Genomic DNA, 25640 nt, shown 5'->3' with positions numbered 1-25640 from the left:
GGAGTAATCGAAGAGAAGGGGCTGAATTAATTATGGAGAGATTGGATAGATTTCTTGCTAATTCGTTATGGTCTGATTTATACCCAAATCTTAAAGTTTATCATGGTATAGCGGCACATTCTGACCACTCTCCTTTGTGGTTAGATACTGAGGGTGTTTTAATTCGGAGGAAGGGGAAGAAGTTGTTTCGTTTTGAAGCCATGTGGGTGGGAGAGACAGCATGCTCTTCTATTATTGAAAATGTGTGGAGGCGTGTTGAGGATTCTGTTTCTTTGAGTAGTATTATGAGCTGTATTTATGCATGTGCAGAGGATTTGGGAGTTTGGAACAAGTCATCCTTTGGTCATGTTCAACAAGAATTAGCCAAGGCTAAGATGAAGCTGCAGAATTTACAGGTTACTGATCCTAATTGTTTATTCCCCGCTGAGTTAAATAAGGCTCGTGATGAAGTTCAGAAGTGGCTGGAAAGGGATGAGTTAATGTGGAAACAGAGGTCTCGTGTTCAGTGGCTTAGGGAGGGGGATTGTAATTCAAAGTACTTTCATTCAAAGGCTTCGGCTCGAAGACGGAAGAATACTATTGTTCAGTTGAAGGATGACTCTGGAAATTGGAAGAATGGGGCTCAGCTGGATAATTTAATCACTGAATATTTTCAGCATCTTTTTTCAGCAGCGGACCAAGTGGAGATGACGGAGGTTTTATCCTGTGTTGATAGAAAGGTCACAACTGATATGAATGTAGAGCTTTTAAAACCCTTTGTGGCCAAGGAAGTGGAGGACGCTCTCAAACAAATGCACCCCTCAAAAGCACCGGGACCCGATGGTATGTCTCCTATTTTTTTCCAGAAGTATTGGCATGTGATTGGTAAATCTGTAACTGATGCTTTGCTGTTAGCGCTGAACTCCGGGGATTTTCCTAATGATTTGAACCATACTTTCCTTACTCTTATTCCTAAAAAGGCATCACCCTCAAAAGTGGCAGATTTTAGACCCATTAGTCTTTGTAATGTGCTTTATAAAATTCTGTCCAAAGTCATTGCTAATAGACTTAAGAAGATCTTACCGGATGTTGTTTCTGATACTCAATGTGCTTTTGTTCCGGGTAGACAAATTTCTGATAATGTGCTTATTGCTTATGAGATTGTGCATTTCTTGAGAATGAAGAGATATGGAAATAAAGGCTTTATGTCTCTTAAATTGGATATGAGTAAAGCATATGATAGGGTGGAGTGGTCGTTTCTAGAAAAAATTATGGAATCCCTTGGTTTTGCTCATAACTTTATAAGTTTGATTATGAAGTGTGTGAAAACAGTTTCCTTCTCAGTGTTAGTTAATGGCAGTCCCAAAGGTCCTATAATTCCAAGTAGGGGGATTAGACAAGGAGATCCTTTATCTCCATATTTATTCCTCTTATGTACTGAAGGTCTCATCTCTTTGTTGAAAAATTCTGCTGGTGGAGATTGTGTTAAGGGGGTTCAGATTTGTAGAGGTGCACCTAGAGTGAATCATTTGCTATTTGCGGATGATAGTCTGATTTTTTGTCAAGCGGATGTTGCCACTAATGATAAGATTCAGATCTTGTTAAACAAATATGAGAGAGCTTCGGGGCAGTGTATTAACAAAGAAAAGACTTCTATGGTTTTTAGTAAGAATGTTAGTGATGATCAAAAGGCTGATATTATGCGACTTTGGGGAGGGAGTCATACACAGCAATATGAAAAATATTTGGGATTACCACCCTTAGTTGGGAGATCAAAAAAACAAGCATTCTCTAGTATTAAAAGTAGAGTTTGGCAGAAATTACAGTTGTGGAAGAGTAAGTTATTATCACAAGGGGGTCGGGAGGTACTCATTAAGGCAGTAGCAATGTCTATCCCTACGTATGCTATGAGCTGTTTTTTGCTTCCAAAGTCTCTTTGTAAAGAATTAGAGATGATGATGGCAAAGTTTTGGTGGGGAAATCAGGGGCAAGGGAATAAAATTCACTGGGTAAGTTGGGAGAAGCTAAGTAACTCAAAATATAGAGGAGGGATGGGTTTTAAAGATCTACATCTTTTTAATCTCGCTCTTTTAGCTAAACAAGGTTGGCGGCTCCTTCGGAATGAGGGATCCCTTGTACATCGTGTTTTTAAAGCCAAATATTTCCCCAATACACGTTTGTTTGATGCCAAGCTTAGATGTAATTCATCATATGTGTGGAAGGGTATTTTGGAAGCTATAACAGATTTGAGGAGAGGGTGTAGGTGGCGAGTGGGAAATGGAAAATCTATTAATGTTTTTAAAGATCCATGGATTCCTGATTATAACTTACCCCTCAATAATTCTGTTTTTGATGAAGATTTAAAAGTTCACTCTTTGATTGATAGCAGTACGGGATGGTGGAATGTACAAGCCTTAAGAGCTCTATTCAATCCAAATGTGGTTCAGAAAATTCTGCAGCTTAATATTTCTATTCATGTTGAAGATTCTTTGCTTTGGGTGCATGAGAAAAATGGCAATTATTCAGTTAGAAGTGCCTACCGAGTGTTACAGCAAGGTATATCAGATGATATGGGGCAGCATTCAAGAGAAAGCATGGTTTCAGCTTTTTGGAAATGTTTGTGGCATCTGAAAATCCCTAAAAAAATTAAGATTTTTGCATGGAGGGCGTGCCATGAAAAATTACCAACTTTCCAGAATTTAAAACTTAAACATGTGCTTGAGAATGATATTTGTGCCGTATGTTCTAATTGTGTTGAAGATGCTGCTCATGCCTTATTTTTTTGCAATGATGTGAGACAAGTGTGGATGGATTATTGTCCTGAATTAGGGGAGATTGTTTCTGATCTTTCTTTTTGGGATTTGGCAAACTTGGCTCGTGATCGAGGCTCTCAAGATGTGTTAGCTACTTTTTTGGTAATTGCTTGGGGATTATGGAATAGGAGAAACAAGTTTATTTATGAAGATGCATCTTTGTCTATTACTACTGCTGTTAATAATGCCTTGTCATTAAAACAAGAGTATTCTAAGGTGCAGATTTTTCATGGTTTTGATAAAAGGATCAATCATGTTGTCTTTTGGCATCCCCCTCCAGTAGGTTATCTGAAATTAAATGTTGATGGTGCTACATTTAGTGACTACTTTTCTGCTGGGGTTGGGATTATCTTGAGAGATCATAATGGAGATGTTGTGGTAGCTGCTAGTAAGGTGGAAAGGGAGGTTACTTCACCTGAATTTATTGAAGCCATTGCTTTGTTGAGAGGTTTACAATTGTGTGCCCAATGGGGGATACCAAAGATTATCTTAGAATCGGATTCTTTGATTCTTGTTAACTCTTTGAATGAAGGTGCTGAGTATCTAACTGAATTTAATTTTATCTTACAAGATATTCGAAGACTTATGCATGGGTTTGAAGAAGTAAGCCTTGAGCATGTTCATCGCTTGGGTAATGGTGCTGCCCATCAATTGGCAAGATATGCTAAGAAAGTTGAAGACATTGTTATGTGGTGGAATTCATGTCCTTCTTTTGTAAGTCAAGCCATTTGGCTTGATAAATACTATTTTTGTAAGGACTCTTTGATATGAATGAATGTTTGATTTGTTATCAAAAAAAAAAAAAAAAAAAAAGAAATTCTGTTTTCATTCAAAAAAAAAAAAAAAGTTCTGAGACTACTGCTGACTTTAGAGAAAAGGTGGTTATTTCACTAAAACAGGTTCAATGTAGAGCAAATATTCATGATACATAATAATTCTTTTTTTGACTTGCAATATCTCTTTTATTTTTATTATAAACAAAATAGAGTGGGAATATTTGTATTATTGAATAAGTAGTATTTATTAGTTACGTTTATCTTAATATCATTACTGTTGCTTTTGCTTTTAAGTGTGATTAAGCTTTCTTTCAAATTTTTTATTTTTATTTTTTCTCACTTGAGTGATGGAGTTATATTGTTGTTTTTGGTTCTGCTTGATAAGTAAGATAAAAATTTTAAGTTTAAGATGAAATATTAAAATATTATATTTTAATATTATTATTGTTTTAAAATTTAAAAAAGTTAAGAAAAAGTTAAATTATTTATTATATTTTATATAAAAATTTAAAAAAATTATAATAATGAAATAAAAATTTTAAATTTAAGATAAAAATTTCAGTATTCAATGCAACTCAGCATTCCTCTCGTTGACCTGCAAGATTCACTAAGATGGAGTCTCGGGATCTGAGATATATCTTTGACGCCTAAGTTATAATCAAGATTGCCGTGAGAAATGTTCTCGTAGAAAGTATCTAATAGAGTCAGTGTCCATTACTTGAGTTCGAGGATGAGTTTATTTACCTTGGTTGGGATGGTCCCGAGTGCTACCTGTCCATCATGCAAGTTCCCTATTGAGCGCCGCACTGATGGCAAGGTGTCCACCTGTTGTGCCCTGCAGGACTCTGTTCTACTCCCACGTCTGCCCATTCTGGTAGAAATGGGAATGGTGCGCCCGCCATCGCAACCTTAGGGACAGGTGAGTGGCATGCCCTAGCCTATACCTGCTGTCCTTTCTGGCCAGTGCGGCGTAGCGTGTCCCTTGTCCAATTGCATTAATTTCAATTCGATCGAGCATGTGAAAATTTGAAATGGTTGTCCTTCACCCTCCTAGGTACGTACCACGCAGGCCTTACTTAACCCCTCTCTAGGAGTGGGCTGGGCATCCATCAACTGGTCCCTCATGGGTATAGACCTAGTTGGCCCAGCACAGAAGAGAGGAAATATTCATTCCCATATACGACTTTGTTTTTTTTTTTAAAAAATGATATTTATAATTATAATTGTGTAAACGGCGTGTAATTATTTAAAAAAAAATGAATTAATATCCAACTCACATGAAAAAAAATTAATTTTTTAATCGTGAATCTCACTCTTTTTCAAAATGATTGCGCGACGTTTATAATTCTACAACTGTATATAACATTTTTTTTTTGTTTTTAGTTCAAGTGTGTAACCATGCCCTTAATTGCTTACCAACTCGTACGTTTATGGTCCAAGCTCTTCCAAGCGGTTTTTAAGTTCTTAACTTTTAGAGGACGCTAGAGGACTTAGATAAGATGATAATTTTATTAAGGAGTTACTATGGTCAACTCTCCCAACCCTAGCTCGAAGTTATTTTTAGCAGTTTAGTATTTTTTTATTTTTTTTACGTGTATTGTTTAACACTTTAAAATATTTTTTTTTAAATACAATATCATTAAAAAAAATTTCCTTAATCATGAAGCAAAAATAATAATAAAAAAACAAAAAGGCCAGCGGTACCGTTGGAGAGCGATGGCCCTATCATTATTCTTTTTATAAATAATAATAAGATAATTTGTGAATAGTAGTAAGATAATTTGAATTAAGTATTTTTTGAGTTTTAAAAAAAAAGTTGAATAAAAATATTATAAAATTAAGATATTGTTAAAATATAGTTTATAATATTATAGGCAATGGTTAAACATTAGGAATAATTATCATTTGATTTTTCTTACATCGATCAAAATAAAACTATATTTATTATATTTCACTTATTTCTAATCATTTATATCATATCAAAAAGATTGGATGGATGATTGTTAAAAGGATGAGAAATAATATTTGCAAATTTAAAATATATAAGATTCGTGCATTTGTTTTTAAAAAATAAATAAATTTAGAATCCACATTAAAAAAATTATTTTTTTAATAATAAATTATATATTTTTTAAAGTAATACACAGAAGTTACACGTTCTATAACTATATTTAGTATTATTCGTTATTACTTAAAATTCTCACACCCAATCATGATACCAAAACAAAAATAATTAAGTTAGATAACGATTACAATAATAGACAGATAGCAAAATAGAATAGACAGACATCAATCATATAAGAACAGACAGACAAGAAGATAAGAATGAGTAAGTAGGTTGAAAGTAATTTAATTTGTGTGTAAGATAGCTTATAGGATCGTTACACATTAAACCCATTGTATCCAAAAATCTCCATGATTAACAATATTGACAAAAGCACTTCACCACGCGTAACGGCATGAGAATGCCATGCACCTACACACAGCTAATTAATTAATGATAATATAATGACAACCTAACCGCCCACATTTTTCTCACAAAATGACAAAATCCATCGTTTTAATATAACATTAAAGCATTTGAGCTAATAAAGCAATAACACCGGTATATCTATATCTATATCTATATATCTATACATATATATATATTTAAATTTATTTTTTACTGATTTTTTAAATTTATTTTTCTCATTTTACCGCGTGATAATATTTATGAGTAATTAACTATTGAATTTAACTATTCAATGACTATCTCGTTGCCCCACTACGTAGGAGTAACACTATTCAACAAATATTAACGTCGTATTTAATTGTTGAATTAAATTCAATTTAAAATTATTTTAATAAAATCTATAAATTATTATTATTTATATCTCATCTTCTGAACGTCGATTTAAAAATACAAGAACAGACGCAAGTCACGCAACCGAGGTAGGGCCCATCACACAAAAGAAGAAGGGTAAAGAATCTATAGATGCGTAAGCCAATCAAATGCCGCCGTGGTGTTCGCAAGGATCCACATCCTATGGACCTCAGTCTACCACGTGTCATTAACCCCTCTGCCTACGTGAAATTTGGATTTGCCGCGCAGCCAGTCAAAACGGCCCGTCTCAAAAACACGGAATTCCTCACTGGAAGAGCCTTGGGGTTTGTCATTTTGACCAAACCCGAGGCTCGGACCACTCCGAACCTAACACCCTCGCTGTCTCCGAGCAAAGACATGTCGCTGAAACACAGGGGAATCCCCTCTCACAGCCACTTAAGACAAAACAAGATACTCTAATATATTTTATATATTTATTTATTTATTTTTATTGACAAATCCCCTTAATTCAAGTGCTATGAATCTTCGTTCCGAATACTGATCTACCTTCCTTTTCTACGCCGGATGGCATCGGATTCCGGATCGGTGCCGTCGAAGTAGGCTTTTCTGTTTCCGAAACAGCTTAAGCTGAAGAAGTAGAGGAAGAAGACGGAAGTCAGATATCCCAAGTACAGGTTATTTTCTGGCTCGTAACGCTCTTTCTGCATGTTGGTTCCACTCAACATCTGGTATCTCTCTCTCTCTTAATTAAGCCAGTTGGTTTGATTAAGCAACACGTTGCTTGTTAAATCATGTTGTCCCACAAGTTTAGGATCAGCGTTTTGAGTTCTATAAGAGCAAAAGCATTTTTTTTTTTTTTTCAATTTTTTGGAGTTTGAATTCTCCTGAGAAAAGTCACAGAGGTGGGTTTGTTGAAATTAGCTTAGAAGTTTTAATTATTGAGTTCAAATTTCAGAGACGAATTATTGCCTCTTTCTTTCTCACCATAATCTATTAGGTGAGGTTGACAGGTCCTCTGGAGTGAATCTCTCTCCCCTCTCTCTCTCTCTCTCTCTCTCTCTCTCTCAATAGGAGTTAAGGTGAAGAGGTGTGTATGTATTATTTGCCAGAAAAAAATAGATGAACTTTATCTTCTTGGAGTAGGTTTTCCAGAAATAAGTTGAGTGAAGTATTCTTATCAGTTTTTCCCGAGAAAATGAAAAATTGTCTGGAAGATCGTTTTAATTTGACTTTAGGTTTGAATTTTTTAAATTTGTCAAACCCCTTTCAGTACTTTCAAAGTTATCGGTGCTTTTAATTTTTATTTAGTTTTCTATAGTTAAAAAAAACCCACGTCTTGGAGACCTCATAAATTTAATGCATATCTACCATTTTCACATGCAGAGATGTGGAACAGAATGGCTTGCAGTGCAGGGACATAGAACTCCATCCCCTGGTCCGTAGGACTTGATTCAGCTTATTCCCACAATACCAGATCTTTGACTACAAAGCCACAACCACCGTACAATCCAAAGAAAACTTGTCCTCATGTCAGTTTTGGAGGGCAAACCATCGCCTTCTTCGTTGTCGTCGATACAGGGCGGAGAGATGGATCCTTTGTTGAAGGACTTGAATGAAAAGAAGCAGAGCTTCCGGCGAAACGTGGTGTCGTTGGCAGCAGAATTGAAGGAGGTTCGGACCCGCTTAGCGTCTCAGGAGCAATCATATGCTAAAGAAACCCTAACAAGACAGGCATGTGATCTCGAGATTCTGGGTTCTTTTTGTAATATTGTGTGCATCTAGTGTGAATCTTGGAAGTCAACCATTACGATCTTTATGAGCCCCCCCCCCCCCCCCCCCCCCCCCTTTTTTTTTGTGGGGTCGAATGGCTTTGTAGCTGTTCTCTTGGGATTTAGTGATTTTTGTGGGTATGTTTTCGCAGGAAGCTGAGACTCAAGCTAAGAACATGGAGGAAGAAATTGGGAGATTGCAGAAGACATTGGAAGAGAAGAATGCAAAGCTTCAGGCTTCGGCATCTACTGCTGAGAAGGTCCTACTCGTATCTTAGTCTTTTTATTTTGCGTCGTCTTTAATAAATCTTTTTACTTTTGTGACTAATTATTTAAAGAAATTTTGGCTTTTTGTGGATCCCCTAAACTTAAGCCATCATCCACTAATTATGGTCATTTCGCTTTCTTCCCTGGGTAATCTTGCACGTTATTTTCTTTTCGCATCTTGCTGCTTTTATTTAGTCAAATATGCCTCGCATCTTATGCTTATCTGTTGAGATGCCCTTTGGCTTTTTCCTCCTTGATGTTTTCGCAGAACCCATTGTGCTCAATGTGACGAAGTCACTGTTTCAATATTAGATTACAGTCTTCCTTCATTTGTTGCTACGATGATCCAGAATTTTTTTCCCTGTTTGGATAAAATGTAGTCAGAAAAGTTACGGAAATTGATAAATCAAACCATTTGTAATTTTAATGCCTCTCTCTCTCTCTCTCTCTCTCTCTCTCTCTCTCTCTCTCTCTCTCTCAAATTTTCTATTTTTTTTTTTTTTTATCTGAATGCGAGATTTAAATCTTGTACTTTGTGTTACAATTGAATAATATTCTTAGGAAGGGACATAATTGGGTTGACTTTTTTTAGGGGTGCTAGAGAAGCCTATCTCTTGAGGAAAAGCTGTTATAGATTGACCAAAAATGCATTATATCTGAAATTTAAGCAACAAGTTCAACTGAGCTATTTTATAAATCTATTAGTTAATTATTTGCTTGTTTATTGAAGCAGTCATTTCTAATTGCTATATTTGATTGTCCACGAAGACATGACTCAATTTGTATACGAAACTGAACTCTTTTTTGGTGGTGACCCATACTTTCTAAACCGAATTATTATATTGACTGATGATCCTAAAGTTGAATACAACCAAGTATTGGTGCTGAGTTATTATTATACTCATTTTCCTTTCTCATGCATATTAAATATTTGCTGCTGAAATTAAAGTTGTTAAGCTGTATTTTCAATGAAAGACGGCATTCTTTATATTATACGCATTTTCCTTTCTCATGCATATTAAATATTTGCTGCCGAAATTAAAGTTGTAAAACTGTAATTTCAATGAAAGATGGCATTCTTTATCCCATGGGCAATCATTGCAGAATGAACGATGGGCCAATTGTGTCTGATGGAAATAATGAAATGAGGTTAATTTTAAATCTCTGCAACTAGATAAAGCAAAAATTGACGAACATTTTGTGGTTAACTCCTTCGAAAAAATAACAAACATATGGTCTGAAACCTCACTAGGGCAAGGCCTTTCATACCCCTCCCAAGGGAGTAAACCTTGGATGCACAACCCCACCTGCCAAGACCATATAGCAGGTAGTTCAGGAGACCAGGATGTATGAGTCTACGAGTGATCCAAGCCTGCCCTTTTACCACTAATCTGCACTGCGATGGGTAAATATAGTTATACAACATCTATCCTTATAGAAAAGTTAATTTGAACTTTAGCCTTTCAAGGTGCTCTCTCTCTCTCTCTCTCAAAAGAAAGATTGAACAACTCATGGGACATTATTTGTTCAACAACTCAAGATATGTAATCATTGACTTTTAAGATGTTTCTACCTCTAGCTTGAACAGAATCAGCAAATATTTAAAACAAGATGTAATAACAATTTAAGGTTCTTGTTTACTTATAAAAAAACAGAAAAAAACTATTTAAGATTCTTGTTAATATCGAGTTATTTATAAGATTGTAAAATTGTAAGGTTTAATGATCTAGGTTGGGATTGTAATAACCATGTTGCTGAGCATATTTAAGGGCACTTATTTTTTAATGAGTCACTATTATCAGTATTGATTGATTTAGTTTCAATATATTTATTGTATTTGGGTTGTGTACATAGGTTTGACTACACATGGGTTTTAAGGGCCCTGCCTTGGTCACGTTGTCAAAAACAAAAATTTATGATGTTTGAACAGCTTTAACAATAGCTCTTACTTTGCAATGCAGTCGCATCCATTTCATCATGTGCTCTACTATAACCTCTGTTGTTTGTGATCATGGTGTAATTTTGTAACCCTAATTGTAAATTTATTGTGACACAGTACCTCAAGGAGTTGGATGGTCTTAGATCACAGCTTTCAGCTACTCAAGCAATTGTAGATTCAAGTGCTGCGTCAGCTCGATCAGCAGAGCTGCAGTGTTTAGCCCTTGTAAAGGAATTAGAGGAGAAGAACGGTTCACTAAAAGAGCATGAGGATCGGGTAGTTAGATTAGGAGAGCAATTAGATGATCTGCAGAGGGATCTTCAAGCCAGGGAATCTTCCCAAAAGCAACTGAAAGATGAAGTTTTGAGAATTGAAAATGATATTATGCAAGCTGTTGCAAAAGCTGGAGTAAACAAGGATTGTGAACTGATGAAAATATTAGATGAGGTTTCTCCAAAGAACTTTGAGAAGATTAATAAGCTTTTGATTGTTAAAGATGAAGAAATAGGTAAACTGAAGGATGAAATCAAGATAATGTCTGCGCACTGGAAGCATAAGACCAAGGAGTTGGAGTCACAGGTACATCCACCTTCAGTCTCTTCAATTTACTCTGTTCATTTGTTCAGTTTTTAATTTCAAGGTCCCCAATTCTTGTTTATTTATGCGTTTCAACCTGTTTTATGGAGCAGTTAGAGAAGCAACGACGAGCTGATCAAGAACTGAAAAAGAGAGTGTTGAAGTTGGAATTCTGCCTCCAGGAAGCTCGTTCCCAGACACGAAAGCTCCAAAGGGTAATATTTAACTCTCCACGTGTCTGCTGTTTGTTCAATCTTCATAGTTTGCATTACAAACCTTATGCAGACAAGTTAATTATAAGGCTGATTACACAGCATATAGATTCTCACCAACCTGATGAACAAAGAAATTTACCAATTGCTCTGATGCCGTTTCTTTCTTCTTTTTTAAAAAATACCTGGCCAATCAGGTCAGGACCTAGTCAACTAAATGGTCCACATTAATAAAGGTTAAGTTTCCTCTGATATTCTGCTCCTTGTAGAAAGTTCCATGATTGAGGCTATACTTTCATTAGGCCAGTTCATTATTCTGTTTGAGCAAGTTAGAAACATGCAACTTTCTGTGCTTCGTAAATTACCCCACTTCCATGAGTTTTTCATGTCTACACCACTTGAAAATACACTTAAATCACTAATCTCTACTCCTTCCACCTCCAGATGGGAGAGCGAAGGGACAAAGCCCTAAAAGAACTCAGAGATCAGTTGGCAGCAAAACAACAAAATTCATCTGTGGGTGCTGAGAAACAAAATTTCTGGGAAACTTCAGGCTTCAAGTTCGTTGTTTCAATGTCAATGGTGATCTTGGTCGTATTTTCAAAAAGATGAAACCATTTGCGAAGTTTGTGTATAAAGAATCTAAACCTTTTAGTTTATTTTGAGGGGTACGGAAGGATGCAGAGACCATTTTCCATGTAGAAATGCTCATTATGAAGGCTCGTGTTATTTAGTTGAGAATGCCTTATGTATGGGATTGTTATAGTTGAGGGATCCATATTCTACCAACCGGGTTTGTTAGTATGGTTCCGAGCATGATTGTGATCAACTGCTTGAAACTTTTGGCCATTTCTAGCATGTTGATGGAGGTGGTGCCGGCTGCATTTTTGTCACTGAAATGTCAGTTATTAAATAATTTGCATCATTCCTACAGTCGGGGATACTCTTGCCAATGCTATCTAATATCCATTGGATCGTCAATTTTAAAGTCAATATTTGTTTGCTCTTGGCATCCGATGCCCAACAAATAGCTGTAAGGAGACTTTTTCTTTGAAAACAATCAATGTACATGGAACGCAGGTTTTGTTTTACTTTCTAATGTCATGGAAATCTAGGACATGCTTTTTGACTAATTTGTACGTCTCATGCCCGCCAGAAGCATTTGATGACAATTGACAAACAGAGATTTTTTCAAATTTTCATATAAATATAATAAATAATTTAATTTTTTTAAATTTCAAAATAAAAATTATATTTTAATAATATTTTATTTAATTTTCAATTTTTATCTTATTTCATCTTATCTATATAATCAAACAAGACCTTAGTGATTGACACAAAAAGTAGTTTAAAATGCAGAATATCAGTTGATTACATTCAAAATCATATATGCTCGTTATTTTATTTAGCACAATGGACGCAACATTATACATAATTGGTAATATTGTTTAATTTAAAAGAGAGATTTCTTTCTCTCCAAATAATGGTAAGAGGTGTTAATCTTGTGGGATCAACGGTTAGTGGGTGTCTGTTTAATTTAGCAATAAAAAATATGACACAAGTTAGTTTAAAACACTCGTGGCACATTGACATCCCATTAAAAACAGTATCAATCAAGCAAAGATAAATACAAACTGGTGATTTATTAAGGTCTAGTTGATGGTGTAAAATAGTAGTTCTAAGCTTTTATTAAGATGATGCTTTTTCGAGTTTCATAAGCTATTGGCTTTCTCACGCTCTGTTCAAAGGCAAGTTATCATACCGGACATTCTCTCCATTATTATGTGGATTGTAATCCAGTCATTTAAATTCTATATAATGTAGAAATATGTTCTTATCTTTACAAACTAGTGCACGCAATTGCTTTCCAAGGATAATGAGCATGAATAGCGGATGATTAGAGTTACAATGACCATAAACGACAAATACCAAATCCTATTCATGCAGCTCAGGTAATTTTTGAAGTAACTTTGATCATAGTCTGTCTGAGCATCACTACGCATTAAAACTATAATCTAAGTAATTTCTAAAACATATACACTAGATCAAGAAGCCCTAGTACACCATCCAACTTTATTGCCTGAAATCATAGTTATCTCATATCAGCTAACACTATATACAAAACCTATGATTATGTTTCAGCCATGTAGCTTAGCAGTAGATATGTTGATGGTCCAGCCAAGCTCATGCGGGCCAGCAAGTATTTTAGTAGCATGTAGGTGTATAGTTCTGCATTGTTAAGCTAACCTCTGCTCTCTTTCCTGCATTTATGGATCTATACATAACTTGAAAGGCCAGATCTCTGATTTTACAGTGAAGCATGAGCTCGAAAGCCATTGATGTGCATGGAGAATTAGCAGCTCTAAATGTCCAGAAGTATCATTCTAGTAACAAATGATGTTACCAGGACGATGCAGCCAATAAAGGGTTTCAAACATGATGAAAATGATGTTGATGAGTTGAAAGGAGGGCTATAATTTGGCATTATACCTGAAGCAGGTTGGCTTGTAGTTAACACTGTAGGCGGAGTACCGGACCTGCAAGTAATTATAAAAAAACAGAAACATAGGTTATTCTTCAGGGATAAGTAGTAATGAAGATTTTCAAATATTTGAGACTTGAGAACAAAACCCATTACCCTGATGCATCTGCCCCTGGTGGTGTCGATGTTGTTGGCGTTGGTGTTGGGATGGTTGGTGGCGTTGGTGTTGGAATGGTCGTCGGCGTTGGTGTTGGTATTGTTGTCGGTGTTGGAGTTGCTGTTGTTGTTGGTGGTGATGATGCTGATGGGTAAATGCAGGAACCAGTGCCTATTGACAATCGAAAAGGTCTCAGATGTGAATTCAATTTTTTGAAGCATGTTACAGAAACTAATCGTATCTCATACGATACAAAAAATGAAATCATCAATGAAACTCGGGCTCTTACTTGGATTGGCATTAACTATGGCGGCAGCCCCTCCAAAATCACATCCAGTTGGCCCTGGATTCTTTTGATAATAGCTGTTGAATGCATATGAGGCATGGTTCTGAAGTGAATTTGGATCGTAACAACTCCCACCCTGCTGGATTTGTGAACAGTCTGCACCTCCCATTCCACATGCATAGTCCAGTGCTGCCTGAAGTGCTGCTTCTGACGCTCCAGTCTTGGCCACACACCAGCTTTGTCCTGGAACTGCTGGAGCATTTGTTACTGCAGGAGCTGCCGCTGGGTTTGTGACTGGAACACCTCCTGGTGGGGCTGGATAAGTTGTTACAGGGTTGGTTACTGGCTGTGCCCCTGGAACTGTGCTCGGAGTTGTTACCGGATTGGTTACTGGTAGTGGTGAGCTTGGAGGACTTGTGGACGGTACCGTGATGGGTGTGGTTGAGGGAACTGTGAATGGTGTAGAACCAGGATTTTCCGGTGTCAATGTGGCAGGATTGGCGGGAATGGTGACTATGGTTGGTGTGGGATTATCTGATGGGGTGATGACTGGTGTTGTTGATATTGGGGTCGTGGGAAAGACTGTTGGTGGGTTCACAGTGTCATGTAAAACTGTTGTGAGTTGGGATTTGCTTAGAAGTTCTCTGTGGGAAGAAGGAAAGATCTCTTCCTCTTCCCTTTTGAGCCCTTCTTGTGCAAAATTTTCCGAGGGTAATACTTCTGCATATAATTCAGCTATCTGTCCCGAGAGTCGAGTGTTGTTTTCTAAAGACTTCAACACTTTGTCCCTGAATTGAGCTATTTCTGTCGCAGTAGGAACAGCAGGGCTCTTAACGGTCAGAACCACTGGAACACCATTGCGAGGAAGAAGAGAACTGGCAAGGGTGGCTCTTTCGACCATAGACTGCACAAACTGATCTCCCATGTTCAACTGTCCATCGATACCGTCTTCAACCATGACATAAGACCTAATTTTATCGATGAAACCATAAATTCTATGTAGGTCTCTTTCCTGCCTTCCATTCAACTTCTCTAAGAATGATATTGGAAGTGCTACGGAGACTCTAACTTGGCTTTCTAGATGAAGGGTGCTCAGGACTGAATGGATTAATTCTAAGTTGGATAAAAGCATTGACAGCTCACTTTGTCCTGAACAGTCATTGCCACAAGTGACTATGATGCTATTGATTTTCATACGTGGGAGAAAGGCCATTACATGGGTTTTCAGCCATGAAATAACAGATGATCTCGAATTCAACAAATTACTAGGCAGGCTTTTACTCAGATAGAGATCAACAGATGCAGCAGAGTCAGACAGAGTACTTAAAACCCTATGATCTGCTACGAAAACCCGAATATGAGCCGAGGTGTCCATGTTTACCTTGAGGAACGATATTGTTCTAGCAGGAGATGAAGTTGCAGCGTCCCTTGCATGATAGGAGAAGCCCACCAGAGTTCCTGTAAAGTAGGAACGATCTTCAAATTATAATAAATAAATACACGAAGAAGAACATACATATGCAGCTTGACATATTGGAGCAAAATGGGAATTATTTATTGGATGATTGAACTTCAGGTTGTTATTATAGAAATTAAGCTACTTTCACAAATCCCTAGCAACTGTTATGGTTTCAGAAATCAAGGCAAACCCAAAAGAGTAAAGTCCTTAGAAGATGGATTTCCCTATAGAAGGTTGGAGGGTATGAATTCTTTTTCTTTTGGGTAATGAGAGTTACTTACCAGCGGAACTGATGGTGAGGACAGACAAGAGTAATAAGAAAAGGCATTTAGCAGATCCTTTGGCCATGTTAACGAGAGGCGTTTCCGGGCACTAGGAAGAGACCCAACTGATTTTCGATGTGATGCATATAAATGGCTATTCTTTCAGGACATCGCACGTAAAACGATAACAAGAGCCGTTTGGGGGGAGGGAAAACCGGAAAGCACTGGAGATAAAGGAGAAAGAGGAAATGGATAAAAAAAAAATGCTTTAAAGAAAGATGAACAAGTTTTAATGATAAAGGAAAGATGTTACTTTGTCAAGGATGGAGTTACAAATATTCTGTCTCGCTTAACAGTATAAAGAATCATCCTGCTTTTTAGCTTCTTTATCTTTCCCAAAGCCATGAGCTCAAAATACAAAGCAACCTGACTTGGCAAAGGTGAAAACATGTGCACATGCATGTTCAAACACGCATGCATTACAGTAAGCTGCTAAAGTTGTTCGACGATTATATTTGCTTTCTCATTAAATTGATAAATATGGTTATCTTAAATAAAAGAAGACCATTAAATTTTAAGACCATAAAATTCAGCATAGATGTTCTTCATATTTTGCTATTTAGTTTGTTAATACAGCATCAGACTATGAATATTAGAGATCCAATTCCATTTCAATATCCCAAAACTTGAGGCAGCAATTCTTGGATCTAGCCTCAGACAAACTTGCCAGAATTTCTTACTTGATATATAGTACTTTCCGTTCAATAAATTTAATGATAGACGCACGACATTCAATGAAGAATCCAAGAATGCATTTTAACATAGCTTACATAAGATTAATAAGGAAGGATGACAGTGATTTGCACCCATTGGCCCATCCAAAGAGGACAGAAAGATTTGAAGTTGTTTGGAAGATGTTAAGTAGGATAACAAAGTCACTTTGGCTTAGCTCGACTTATATCCTGGCAAGAACTAATGAATATATGTTAAAAAGCAAAAAGACATGGGAAAAAAAGGTGTTCCAGGGATTAGGCTTCCAAATCTATTCAAGGTTCTGGCAGTTTCTTCTTTGATGAGGTTTGTACCATTAAAATTAATAGATGCAGCTCAGAAAGCCTCACATAGGATTCCGTATCCCACATTATCCTCTAATAAGCCACATCCTGGATGTTGATTGAATTAGGGTTATTTGTTCTTGGGTGACATAATTATGACCAAAAAACAAAAAGTCTAAATTATCAACTTCTGCATCAATATCTGCCATGTAACAAATCTTGTGCTGCAAACTTCATCCGACATTTTTTCATTGCTTGTTATGATGAGTGAAGATGTTCAAGCACAGGAAAGTATCAGAATCATGTACAAGCTAACATTGTTTCTTTTTTTTCTATTGATATGTAACACAAACACTCACTAGGTCTCCAACCCACAAAATTTATCATAATTTTGGATGCACTCATCATGTTTTTCCCTTAAGCTATAGGCATAAGGAAATGTTCTTCATGCAATGAAAAAGTAGGAGAATGCATAAATGTGTACACATAAATGGGTTGACAGAGTCTGCAACACTGAAGGGACACATACTTATACTGGATGCATAAGCCGGGATATGTGTTTTGGTATGTACTCGAATGAATCTGTATGTCTGCAGATGTTTTATAGATAAAGTATAGGGTAAAACTGCAGCAACGAAGGCATTTTTTGGATAGATGCTCCTGCTGCATATTGGTCATCTTATCAATGTTGTTAGTGGCACCTTCTTTCTGCGGATTTATCAGAGAATATAAAATCTGAGTAGGGACAACCCATGTGGAATCATCTATTGGGCTTCTCTTCTTTCAAATTAATGAATCAAAAGCACCTTGTCTGACTAGGTCTCAGCCGAAAGCAAACATGCAAGAGAGAGAGAGAGAGAGAGAGAGAGAGACACAGGAGGTGGCCATACAGTCATGCCGGTGATAAGGTAATAATAAATTTACACATTTTTAAAAGCGTCCCTACATGATGCTGAAAAATTAAAAATAAAAAGAAAACAGAGAATAAAGAACCAAAGAAAATTGAGGAAAAGGCAATCTTCAGGATATGGCTACATTGAATTCATGTCTTGTTCTTAACTTCTTTGTGGGATTGTTTGGCAACTTTTTAATTGAAAGTTGGGACGTCTATGTAAGGCCACGTACTTCTTCCTTCGGTTTGGATTGGATTCTACAAGATTGCTTGTACCAAAGATTCCAAGCTATGATCAGCCATTTGGCATCCGGATTAAGAGATTTTAAGGATAGAGGCACACAAGATTAGAGATGAGGTGTAAGCCCACAACTTTTGGTAACATATCATGCGAGTTTCTGGTGAGAAGATAGAAAGTAGTCTGAGCACATCATACGGAAGCCCCTTATCATACTTTGAGAAATGATAGTTGAAGTTGTAACTACCTAAACGTAACGTAATTATTTTAAAAAATGTGAATAAATACTATACTCACAAAAAAATTAATTTTTTAATAATAAAATCCTATTATTTTTTAAAACGACTGTATAATGCTTGCGTACTCATTTTTCTATTTCACCCCTTGAAACTCTGCAATCTAATTTAGAGAAAAACTGTTTCCTTAACAATTGCTATTCTTTTTTCAATGGGAGACTGAAAAAAAAACATTCTCAAAATTTATTTTTATATGTATATTGCCAAAAGCCTTTAAAGCACAATAAGACAAGTAGGAGATGACAATGAACCAACCAAAAGTGATAAATTTTCTTAGATTTAGATCTGTTAAAGAGAAAAATAAATATATAAAGTAAAACATAAAGTAGTTATAGAGCATTTAATAATAAGACCTATATGGAACCCACCTCATCTCTTAAATTTCACATAGAAACTTTAAAAGGTGGTTTGAATAGTAAGATGAAATAATTTATAAATAGTAATTAAATAATTTATAAATAATAATAAAATAGGTTGAATTAATATATTTTATGAGATTTTAGAAAATGAGACAAAAATTGAATAAAAATATTATTTTTTAATATTATTTTTATTTTAATATTTGAAAAAATTGAATTATTTTTTATAATTTATTTAAAAGTTTAAAATATTTGTAATGATTATTGATTAGGTAATGATTATGTAAAAAAGTTGAAAAAGTAGAAATTAAAAAGTATTTGTATTTATAATATTTAGATATTAAAAATTCTATATACCATCATTTTTACGTACTCTTTATATACTATATTGATATGATTAACTGCATCACTTTTTTTTAATATAAAATAATTATTTTAATTAATTATATAAATAAATTATATAAAAAATACATAAAAATAATTATATATAATACAGCTAGTCACAGCCACCGTCACACTTTCACACTTGTCAGTGGGTCGCAGCAAACTCAGCGGTCCACTGAGAAGGGAATATTCAGGGCAACAGAATAATTAAAGCAAAGGAAAATGCTTGTATGCCGCCTCCCCGTGCCCCCTCAAAGTGACCGCTGGTCACAAAATTTTTTTTTTTAATTTTTTTTTACTTAATAATTAAGAAAGTGATTTTAAGTGTATTGATATTTTTTTTATATTTTTTAAAAATGTTTAAATATATTAAAAAAAATCTGAAACGAAAAATTTAAAAAAAAAAAAAAAAAAAAAATTTTGACCGTGCGGTCAAATGGAGCGGTGCACTCTGGGCGGCAGAGTAGCACCGTCCGCAAAGGAAAATGTGAGAGTTACAAATGCCCAATACAAGACAATTTAGCAGCAAAATCAGTGTCAGCGATAATTAGCGTCACTGTTAAGGTAGTGAAACTGTCATGTCCTTTAATAATCACATTTAGCATATATTTCACAAACTATGAAGAAGATACCAACTTTACGCAATGATCATCTGCTCCACATCCTGCTAAATATGTACAAGACAAACACCATCTTTTCTTTTGTCTCTCACCATCTTTGCTAAATATCTCATTCACACGCCATGATCAACAATTCACTGAAGAAAGGATCAAAAATTGCCTCTTTGGCTGACTGATACTTGTCTAGACGCTTTTTCAGGGCGCGCAAATCTCTTTCATTTTTTGAGTTGCGTTCCTGCCACAGAATTGATCAACTTGTCATTACTTTCTTATTTTAGGGAATAAATATAAAATAAATCAAACATTAATCAGTCTCTAGTTCGTCCCGTGGTGGATTCAATCAGAGTAAAAACTCATTCATGACTTTCATCACATCAAGTTAGAGTTTAGACAAACATGCCAGATTTCCAATAGTAAAGAAAGTTGAAGATGCTGCTTCACTTTGTTTGAGTTTCAAGTGAAGTTTGGACTTAATTGTCAAAAAAAAAAAGGGTTGGACCAAGGAAGTCACACAGATATAAGTTATAACCCCCATAAAAGAAGCAGTTTGATTTAAGTGTTCAAGCTCTACAGTTCAGTCATGAAACCAGACTCATTAATTTGCTAAAACTACATAGGAAAACTTACAAACGATTTCTTCAGGAGTAGTATATCCACCAAATACAGCAACCATAGCACATTTGTTCTAGGAAAACTGAAAAATATGAAATAACAATGAGTCGGCATTAATAAAAACTTGCAGGGGAAAAAATTTACTTGCAGGAAAAAAGAAACATTTAGTTCATTTTATTAAATGATTTAGCAACCAGAACAGTTTGAAATTCTCCCATATGTGAACATCTTTAGATGTATCCTGATTAAGTAAAACCAGTGGTCTCTATGGTCCAAGAAATAAAAAAAACCTCCAATAATATATAATTCATTAGAATGTCACAACAAAAATTAATCATATTGGTTACAATACCTTCCATCCCAGCAATCATCTGTGACCTCCTTCATCTTTCTATACGTTTCTGACTGCATATAAGAATTAACAACTCGAGTGATGTCAGAAAAAAAAATTACTAGAAGAAATTTATAAATTCCCGTCCAATCCCTTACTTGTCTATCTCCTTTTGGACCATTGAAGAGATCAGGATCCGAGGATAGGTCTAAAAATAGTATTTCCTCACCTATCCATTATAGGTTGCTTGTTAATGACGCTAAATTTATTTAAAAAAAAAAAAAAGAATACCCTTTACAGTAACAAGCACCTAACGAAAAGTTAGAACAAAAAAAATACCAGTATTGATTCTTGAAAGCGTGAAGTCAATTATTGATATTGACAATCCGAATGTTCTGGCAGACATATGCTTCCCCTCAAGAATGAACTGCAATGTTTCAGAATCATTCCGCCTTAAAAGTATGTTTCCCCTGTAATAATACATATTCAAGAGTCAGCCAAACCAAAGGACTATTGCTTGGGTAGATTGGCAAGTAAGCAGACCAGTGCAGATCTCGGTGTTCAAATTCATATGCAGCTTCAGCCACAGCCAGCGCAGCTGTAACCTAAAGTGTGCAAAGGAGAATCAGTTACATAAAAGATTCCAGCTTCATGACTGGACTTAACATAACCAAACTCTAATATGCAAATCACCTGAACTAACAAACTTCGTGCCTCATCAAAGTTCAAAAGTATAAAGCTTTCAAGATCCTTGCCGCCATGTTCTAACACAAATACGACATAGCACTGAATGCAACTTTGTCAGAAAAGTTAAATAAAAAAGAATCAACTAAAAAAGAACCAAATAAAAAGAATCAATATGCCAGAACTTAAAAAAACTCTTTTAACTCCTAAAAAGAGAGTTTTGAAAAAATAAGCAGTTCCCACCCACAGACAAAGCCATTGTACGAGTCTTGTGCAAGTTGGAAGTAAAGAGTGGTTACTTGTCAGGCAAAAGAAGGGATAAAGTGCACAACTATTACAAGCATCGAGCATAAAGACAATAAGTAACCTGTTTCTCTGGAAACTCCTTGGGGTGATCGTTTTCTGAACCATTATTCTCATCCCAATCCTCCCAAGCTTTGATCAATGCAGAATCATAAGAACCTTGGCATACCTTTAAACTGTAGGAGAAACAAATCGTGAAGAGCTGGAAAGCTACAGCGTACAGTACAAGTAACAATTTTACCCAGTATACATTTAGTAGTGAAGTTCATGTCGTGCAACTTTTGGGGACATGAAGGACGGACCTTTTTCTATCAATACCCAGTCTAAATTTAAATTCATGCCTTGTTGACAAAGACCTAGACCAACCCAACACATTACAATAGAAGTCTGGGCAGTGGTAGCTAAATCCAACTAGAAAAACTAATTGCACATCATAGTATGAACCCATGCACGAGGCTTTAATCATTTCTAGAATGGGGAGACTTCAATTTCAGGGTCTTATTTTCTGTAATATCATAAATAGTCGAAAAATGGAGAAGCTCTTGAACATAATAGGAGGAATACATACTCTATTGTTTCTATGAATGTGGTGCACGAGTTACAAACATCACCGTCGCATTCTCTTAAACAGTTGAGAGTTCGAGAAAGAATGACCTCCTCAATCAATTCTTCTGATCTCTGGAGCACCAAAACCATGGTTCAGAAATAAATCAAGACTTGCTAAATACAGTCAGCCAAAAGTTTTTAAAAAATTGTAGCCCAGTACAGTAAAAGAGGTTTACAGTCCTCCCATCCCAAAATACCGAAGTATTTTCGAAATGAGTTCTCCTCTTTTATAAACAATGACATCTTATCCCTCATCTTTTAGTTTTTCCCCTCTGAACATTTGAAGAAATGTTTGCACTCAAATAATAGAGGACGGCCTCAGGTGATTTCCGTCAGGAAACTTGAGCGATTTTCAAAAGGTAGGCATCAAGATATTTCTGGCAGTGTTAATTGTCCAGACAACAGCCGCTATCCTTATGTTGACCCGAAACAGATTCAAGAAAAAATAAATGAAGCGTGATAGATACCTTCTGCACTTCCCCATTCACTCTTAAGTCTCCATCAATAGGAACTATTTTGCAAACATAGTTGCTAGCTTTAAAAGCTTCTCCATAAGTACCTTCACCAATTTTAACGATATTTCCCAGTTCACTGGAGCAGGAAAGTTTTATCTCTAATCAGCTTCAGAATGCAGTACCAAATTCAAAGAAAAACTCATGCAAAAGGAGGAAAAAAAGTAGAAGTGTCACGAGCTAAAGCAATAAGGTTACAATTGCAACGATATTATTACAAAAGACCTATTCCTAAAAACCACTCAAATGACTGAAACACGTAGAAATTACAACCTAGGTTGATGCCTTCTAATTTTCTCTACAAGCTCATATGCCATCTTTACAAAACTAAAGCTAACAAGCGTCCAAAAGATTTAAATTAAAGCATGGAAAACTTACCAGGCGTCAAAACATACAGTGTTAATTACCCGCGAAGCAGAGCAATCTTATGTTTGTATACCCTAATTACTTATTATTGTCATAAAAAAGAAATACCACATATTGATTCTCTCTAGGTTTTACTATTTGCCTTATTTGGGCAGCTCAAGTTGTGAAAGTTCTGAAAGCACACAGGAAAGAGAACAACCCTTATTAAGCAACAAGCTTTTATTTGCACACGCTAAATTAAGAGATAATCCATAAACGTATACCTTGAGAATAAAATCACAGAAATGGAAGCGACAGAAAGTAGTCAAACATAAAGAAACTGCCGTTTTGAGTAAAAACATAAGCTAATGTTATGCATGAAACTCATGACAATTTACAAACATATAGAAGAGCATCGAGGAAATCAACCAGGGTGACCATGTATGTGAAATATATACTCATACACTGACAAGTTGGGAATAAGTGACAAACCAATACTTGGAGAATACATCCTTTAGCTTTGAAGGAGATGGCTGTCCACAAACTGCTAATAATGCGGCAAAGGGATCCAACTGATCACTATCAAAGCAAACTGACGTTGATGCCAGAGAGAGTTTCTTGACAGCAACCTCTAAATCTTCACAACACCCTTGACCCTCACTCCCTGATACTAAATTTCTATATTGTGAATTGTGATCCCTCTCAAGTGCATCTTTATCAACTAAAATCGAACATAATCTGCTATGGACCGCAAGCAACTGCGAATTAGTCTTCATAGAAGATTTTTCTGGAGTTCTCAAATTTGAGGGATTTAAATCATTGCCACATATAGGTTCCAAGGGCATGGCTGGAGTTTCTAATATCTTCGACAGTGTGCTGGAAGGTCCACAAGTATGATTTAATTTCCTCGAAATGAGCCATTTCTCTAATCTTGAGGACAAATGTGGTATTGCAATATTGTTAGTTTGAGTGCCCATGGCCCATGTACTGAAGTTCTTGGGCGAGGGGCTCTCCTCCAACAGCTCAAAGTCATCGACCTCTTGAAAGTATGCCCTCTCCTTCTCAAAAGTTGGAGGTTGTACAAATTTTCCCTTGAAAATTCAAAATACTAAGAACAAAAACTGGAAAACCGCAGACCAACAGCGTAATCTTTTTACTAAACTGGAACGGATAATAACACTTGAGGTAATACAACTGAAAAACCAAAACGGTAAAAGAGCCATACTTTGGGTAAGGCAGGTTTTCCTTTTCGTCTTGCCTGCTTCCCTTGAGGCTGATAAACCACGCAAGTACCAACAGCAATACTTGTCCTTCCTCTGTCAAACAGAAAATTAAATTAAAAAATAAAATGCGACAAAAGTTAACCTTAGAACAAACCACAGGACACACGAAGATATATGTCAACCGTTCAGGGAAGACATAAAAGTAAATATGTCTCTCATCAGTGAATGATGCAGCCTATTTACGATAAGCATACCAAAACCAAACAGGATGAGTAATCTCTTAGTAATCTACATAATATTGACATAATAGGTCTTCTTACTTTTCTTAAAAAAAAATATTGACATAATAGGTCAATGTTTGCGAGAGCTTCCTTTCGTTGAAATATGTCAGTTGCAGTATGCATCCAAAATGAAACATGCAGATATACAACTGACAAAACTCAAAGCAGCCATCAAGGTAAAGAGCATTCGCGTGCAATAGAGAAGTGAATCCAAGCATTATCACGAACTAATTTTAAATTTTTGGTTTTCTTCCTCAAATCCCACCACCAAAAAACTGATATCAGAAAATATATAGCCATAAGATTTCCTACTCACACACTTCTAAAGTATATCATGGTGTAAGTGATCAGCATGGCTCTTTTTAACAGAAAAATAAATCAAGAATAAATAAGCCAACGGATACAACCACGAAAAACAGGAAACCCAAAAAAATTTTATAAAACAAGCAAACCGAACGTTAACCCAAAACAAAACAATTTTATTTTAAATAAAATTAACAAATTTTAAACGTAAAAGACCGGAACCCAATTTTATAACCTGGTGGAAAGGGACCGGTTCCAACTAACTCGCTTGTTGGCGGCCTCGCCTGCCAAACTCATCCTATTCCCATTCCGACTACTTAAACTCGGCTGCTTCCTGAAAAAAAAAAGAATACAAAAATAACAAATAATAAACAGCAATTCAAAAAGGAGAAGAATATGAATGCTGAAGACCGTACAAGTCTACATCTTGAGGGGTTTTCTGGGTTCTTCTTCTTCTTCTGTAAATGACTTCAACTTGTTGTTTTTGTTGTTGGTTTTCAGTGGCTACGATTTCTGCCCATAGGTCACTGGAATTTCCACCTGAAAATAAATACACACATTAGACATTCATTTATATAATGCGAGTGTATGTAAACGTTTGGATGTAAAATATAATAAAACGATTGAAAATGAGAGAAAAACCGAAGTTGAAAAATTAGGGATTTATCTCTGTCTCAACCTGGTTTGGAACCCATGCTCTCACAGGAATCGAGGATGCAGGAGAGTTTGAAAATGGCTCTCTCAGGGCGGGAGTGGGAGTCTTCAAAACGCTGCGTATTGGAGTGTCATTCAAT

At 35.9% G+C, this 25640-nt stretch overlaps 3 protein-coding genes across 7 annotated transcripts; 1 reads left to right on the top strand and 2 right to left on the bottom strand.

Annotated features, from left to right (window-relative positions):
• Positions 1-6746: 6746 nt before the first annotated feature.
• LOC122315455 (nuclear envelope-associated protein 2-like) lies at positions 6747-11893 on the top strand. The gene is made up of 6 exons (XM_043131356.1): positions 6747-7066; positions 7776-8123; positions 8314-8421; positions 10485-10946; positions 11057-11158; positions 11600-11893. Exons 2-6 carry the CDS (start codon positions 7920-7922, stop codon positions 11765-11767), a joined length of 1044 nt encoding a protein of 347 aa, XP_042987290.1. The 5' UTR covers positions 6747-7066; positions 7776-7919; the 3' UTR covers positions 11768-11893.
• On the bottom strand, positions 9545-16109 carry LOC122315453 (mucin-5AC). 3 transcript variants are annotated; one of them, XM_043131355.1, is made up of 5 exons: positions 15821-16109; positions 14084-15538; positions 13794-13965; positions 13646-13692; positions 9545-9824 (listed from the first exon to the last, which is right to left on the bottom strand). In XM_043131355.1, the coding sequence occupies exons 1-5, from the start codon at positions 15885-15887 to the stop codon at positions 9784-9786; spliced, it is 1782 nt and encodes a 593-aa protein (XP_042987289.1). In that variant the 5' UTR covers positions 15888-16109; the 3' UTR covers positions 9545-9783. The 3 variants fall into 3 exon arrangements, with proteins under 3 accessions (XP_042987289.1, XP_042987288.1, XP_042987287.1); XM_043131354.1 differs by lacking the exon at positions 9545-9824 and adding an exon at positions 13016-13416; XM_043131353.1 differs by lacking the exon at positions 9545-9824 and having other exon boundaries at positions 13016-13692; positions 15821-16106.
• Positions 16110-19544: 3435 nt separating this feature from the next.
• Positions 19545-25640, bottom strand: LOC122314874 (serine/threonine-protein kinase haspin homolog). Of its 3 annotated transcripts, none has more exons than XM_043130506.1 (15): positions 25526-25640; positions 25263-25386; positions 25082-25180; positions 24265-24355; positions 23532-24130; positions 22650-22773; positions 22145-22254; positions 21641-21752; positions 21283-21375; positions 21133-21194; positions 20929-21059; positions 20748-20818; positions 20611-20663; positions 20274-20340; positions 19545-19881 (listed from the first exon to the last, which is right to left on the bottom strand). In XM_043130506.1, exons 1-15 carry the CDS (start codon positions 25539-25541, stop codon positions 19756-19758), a joined length of 1878 nt encoding a protein of 625 aa, XP_042986440.1. In that variant the 5' UTR covers positions 25542-25640; the 3' UTR covers positions 19545-19755. The 3 variants fall into 3 exon arrangements, with proteins under 3 accessions (XP_042986440.1, XP_042986441.1, XP_042986442.1); XM_043130507.1 differs by having other exon boundaries at positions 23538-24130; XM_043130508.1 differs by lacking the exon at positions 25526-25640 and adding an exon at positions 25489-25520.

The sequence above is a fragment of the Carya illinoinensis genome, chromosome 7 (assembly GCF_018687715.1).
Source record: "Carya illinoinensis cultivar Pawnee chromosome 7, C.illinoinensisPawnee_v1, whole genome shotgun sequence".
Classification (NCBI taxonomy): domain Eukaryota; kingdom Viridiplantae; phylum Streptophyta; class Magnoliopsida; order Fagales; family Juglandaceae; genus Carya; species Carya illinoinensis.
This window is presented reverse-complemented; position numbering and strand designations above follow the sequence as displayed.

Coding starts and splice junctions, on each gene's coding strand:
- LOC122315455 (XM_043131356.1), top strand. CDS start 7,920: ATGTCAGTTTTGGAGGGCAAACCATCGCCTTCTTCGTTGTCGTCGATA. Junction 10,947..11,056: donor CCAAGGAGTTGGAGTCACAG/GTACATCCACCT, acceptor TTTATGGAGCAG/TTAGAGAAGCAACGACGAGC. Junction 11,159..11,599: donor AGACACGAAAGCTCCAAAGG/GTAATATTTAAC, acceptor TTCCACCTCCAG/ATGGGAGAGCGAAGGGACAA.
- LOC122315453 (XM_043131353.1), bottom strand. CDS start 15,887: ATGGCCAAAGGATCTGCTAAATGCCTTTTCTTATTACTCTTGTCTGTC. Junction 15,539..15,820: donor CCTCACCATCAGTTCCGCTG/GTAAGTAACTCT, acceptor CCTACTTTACAG/GAACTCTGGTGGGCTTCTCC. Junction 13,693..13,793: donor CCAGGGGCAGATGCATCAGG/GTAATGGGTTTT, acceptor AATTACTTGCAG/GTCCGGTACTCCGCCTACAG.
- LOC122314874 (XM_043130506.1), bottom strand. Junction 20,664..20,747: donor GTCCAAAAGGAGATAGACAA/GTAAGGGATTGG, acceptor TCTTATATGCAG/TCAGAAACGTATAGAAAGAT. Junction 20,341..20,610: donor GATGATTGCTGGGATGGAAG/GTATTGTAACCA, acceptor CATATTTTTCAG/TTTTCCTAGAACAAATGTGC.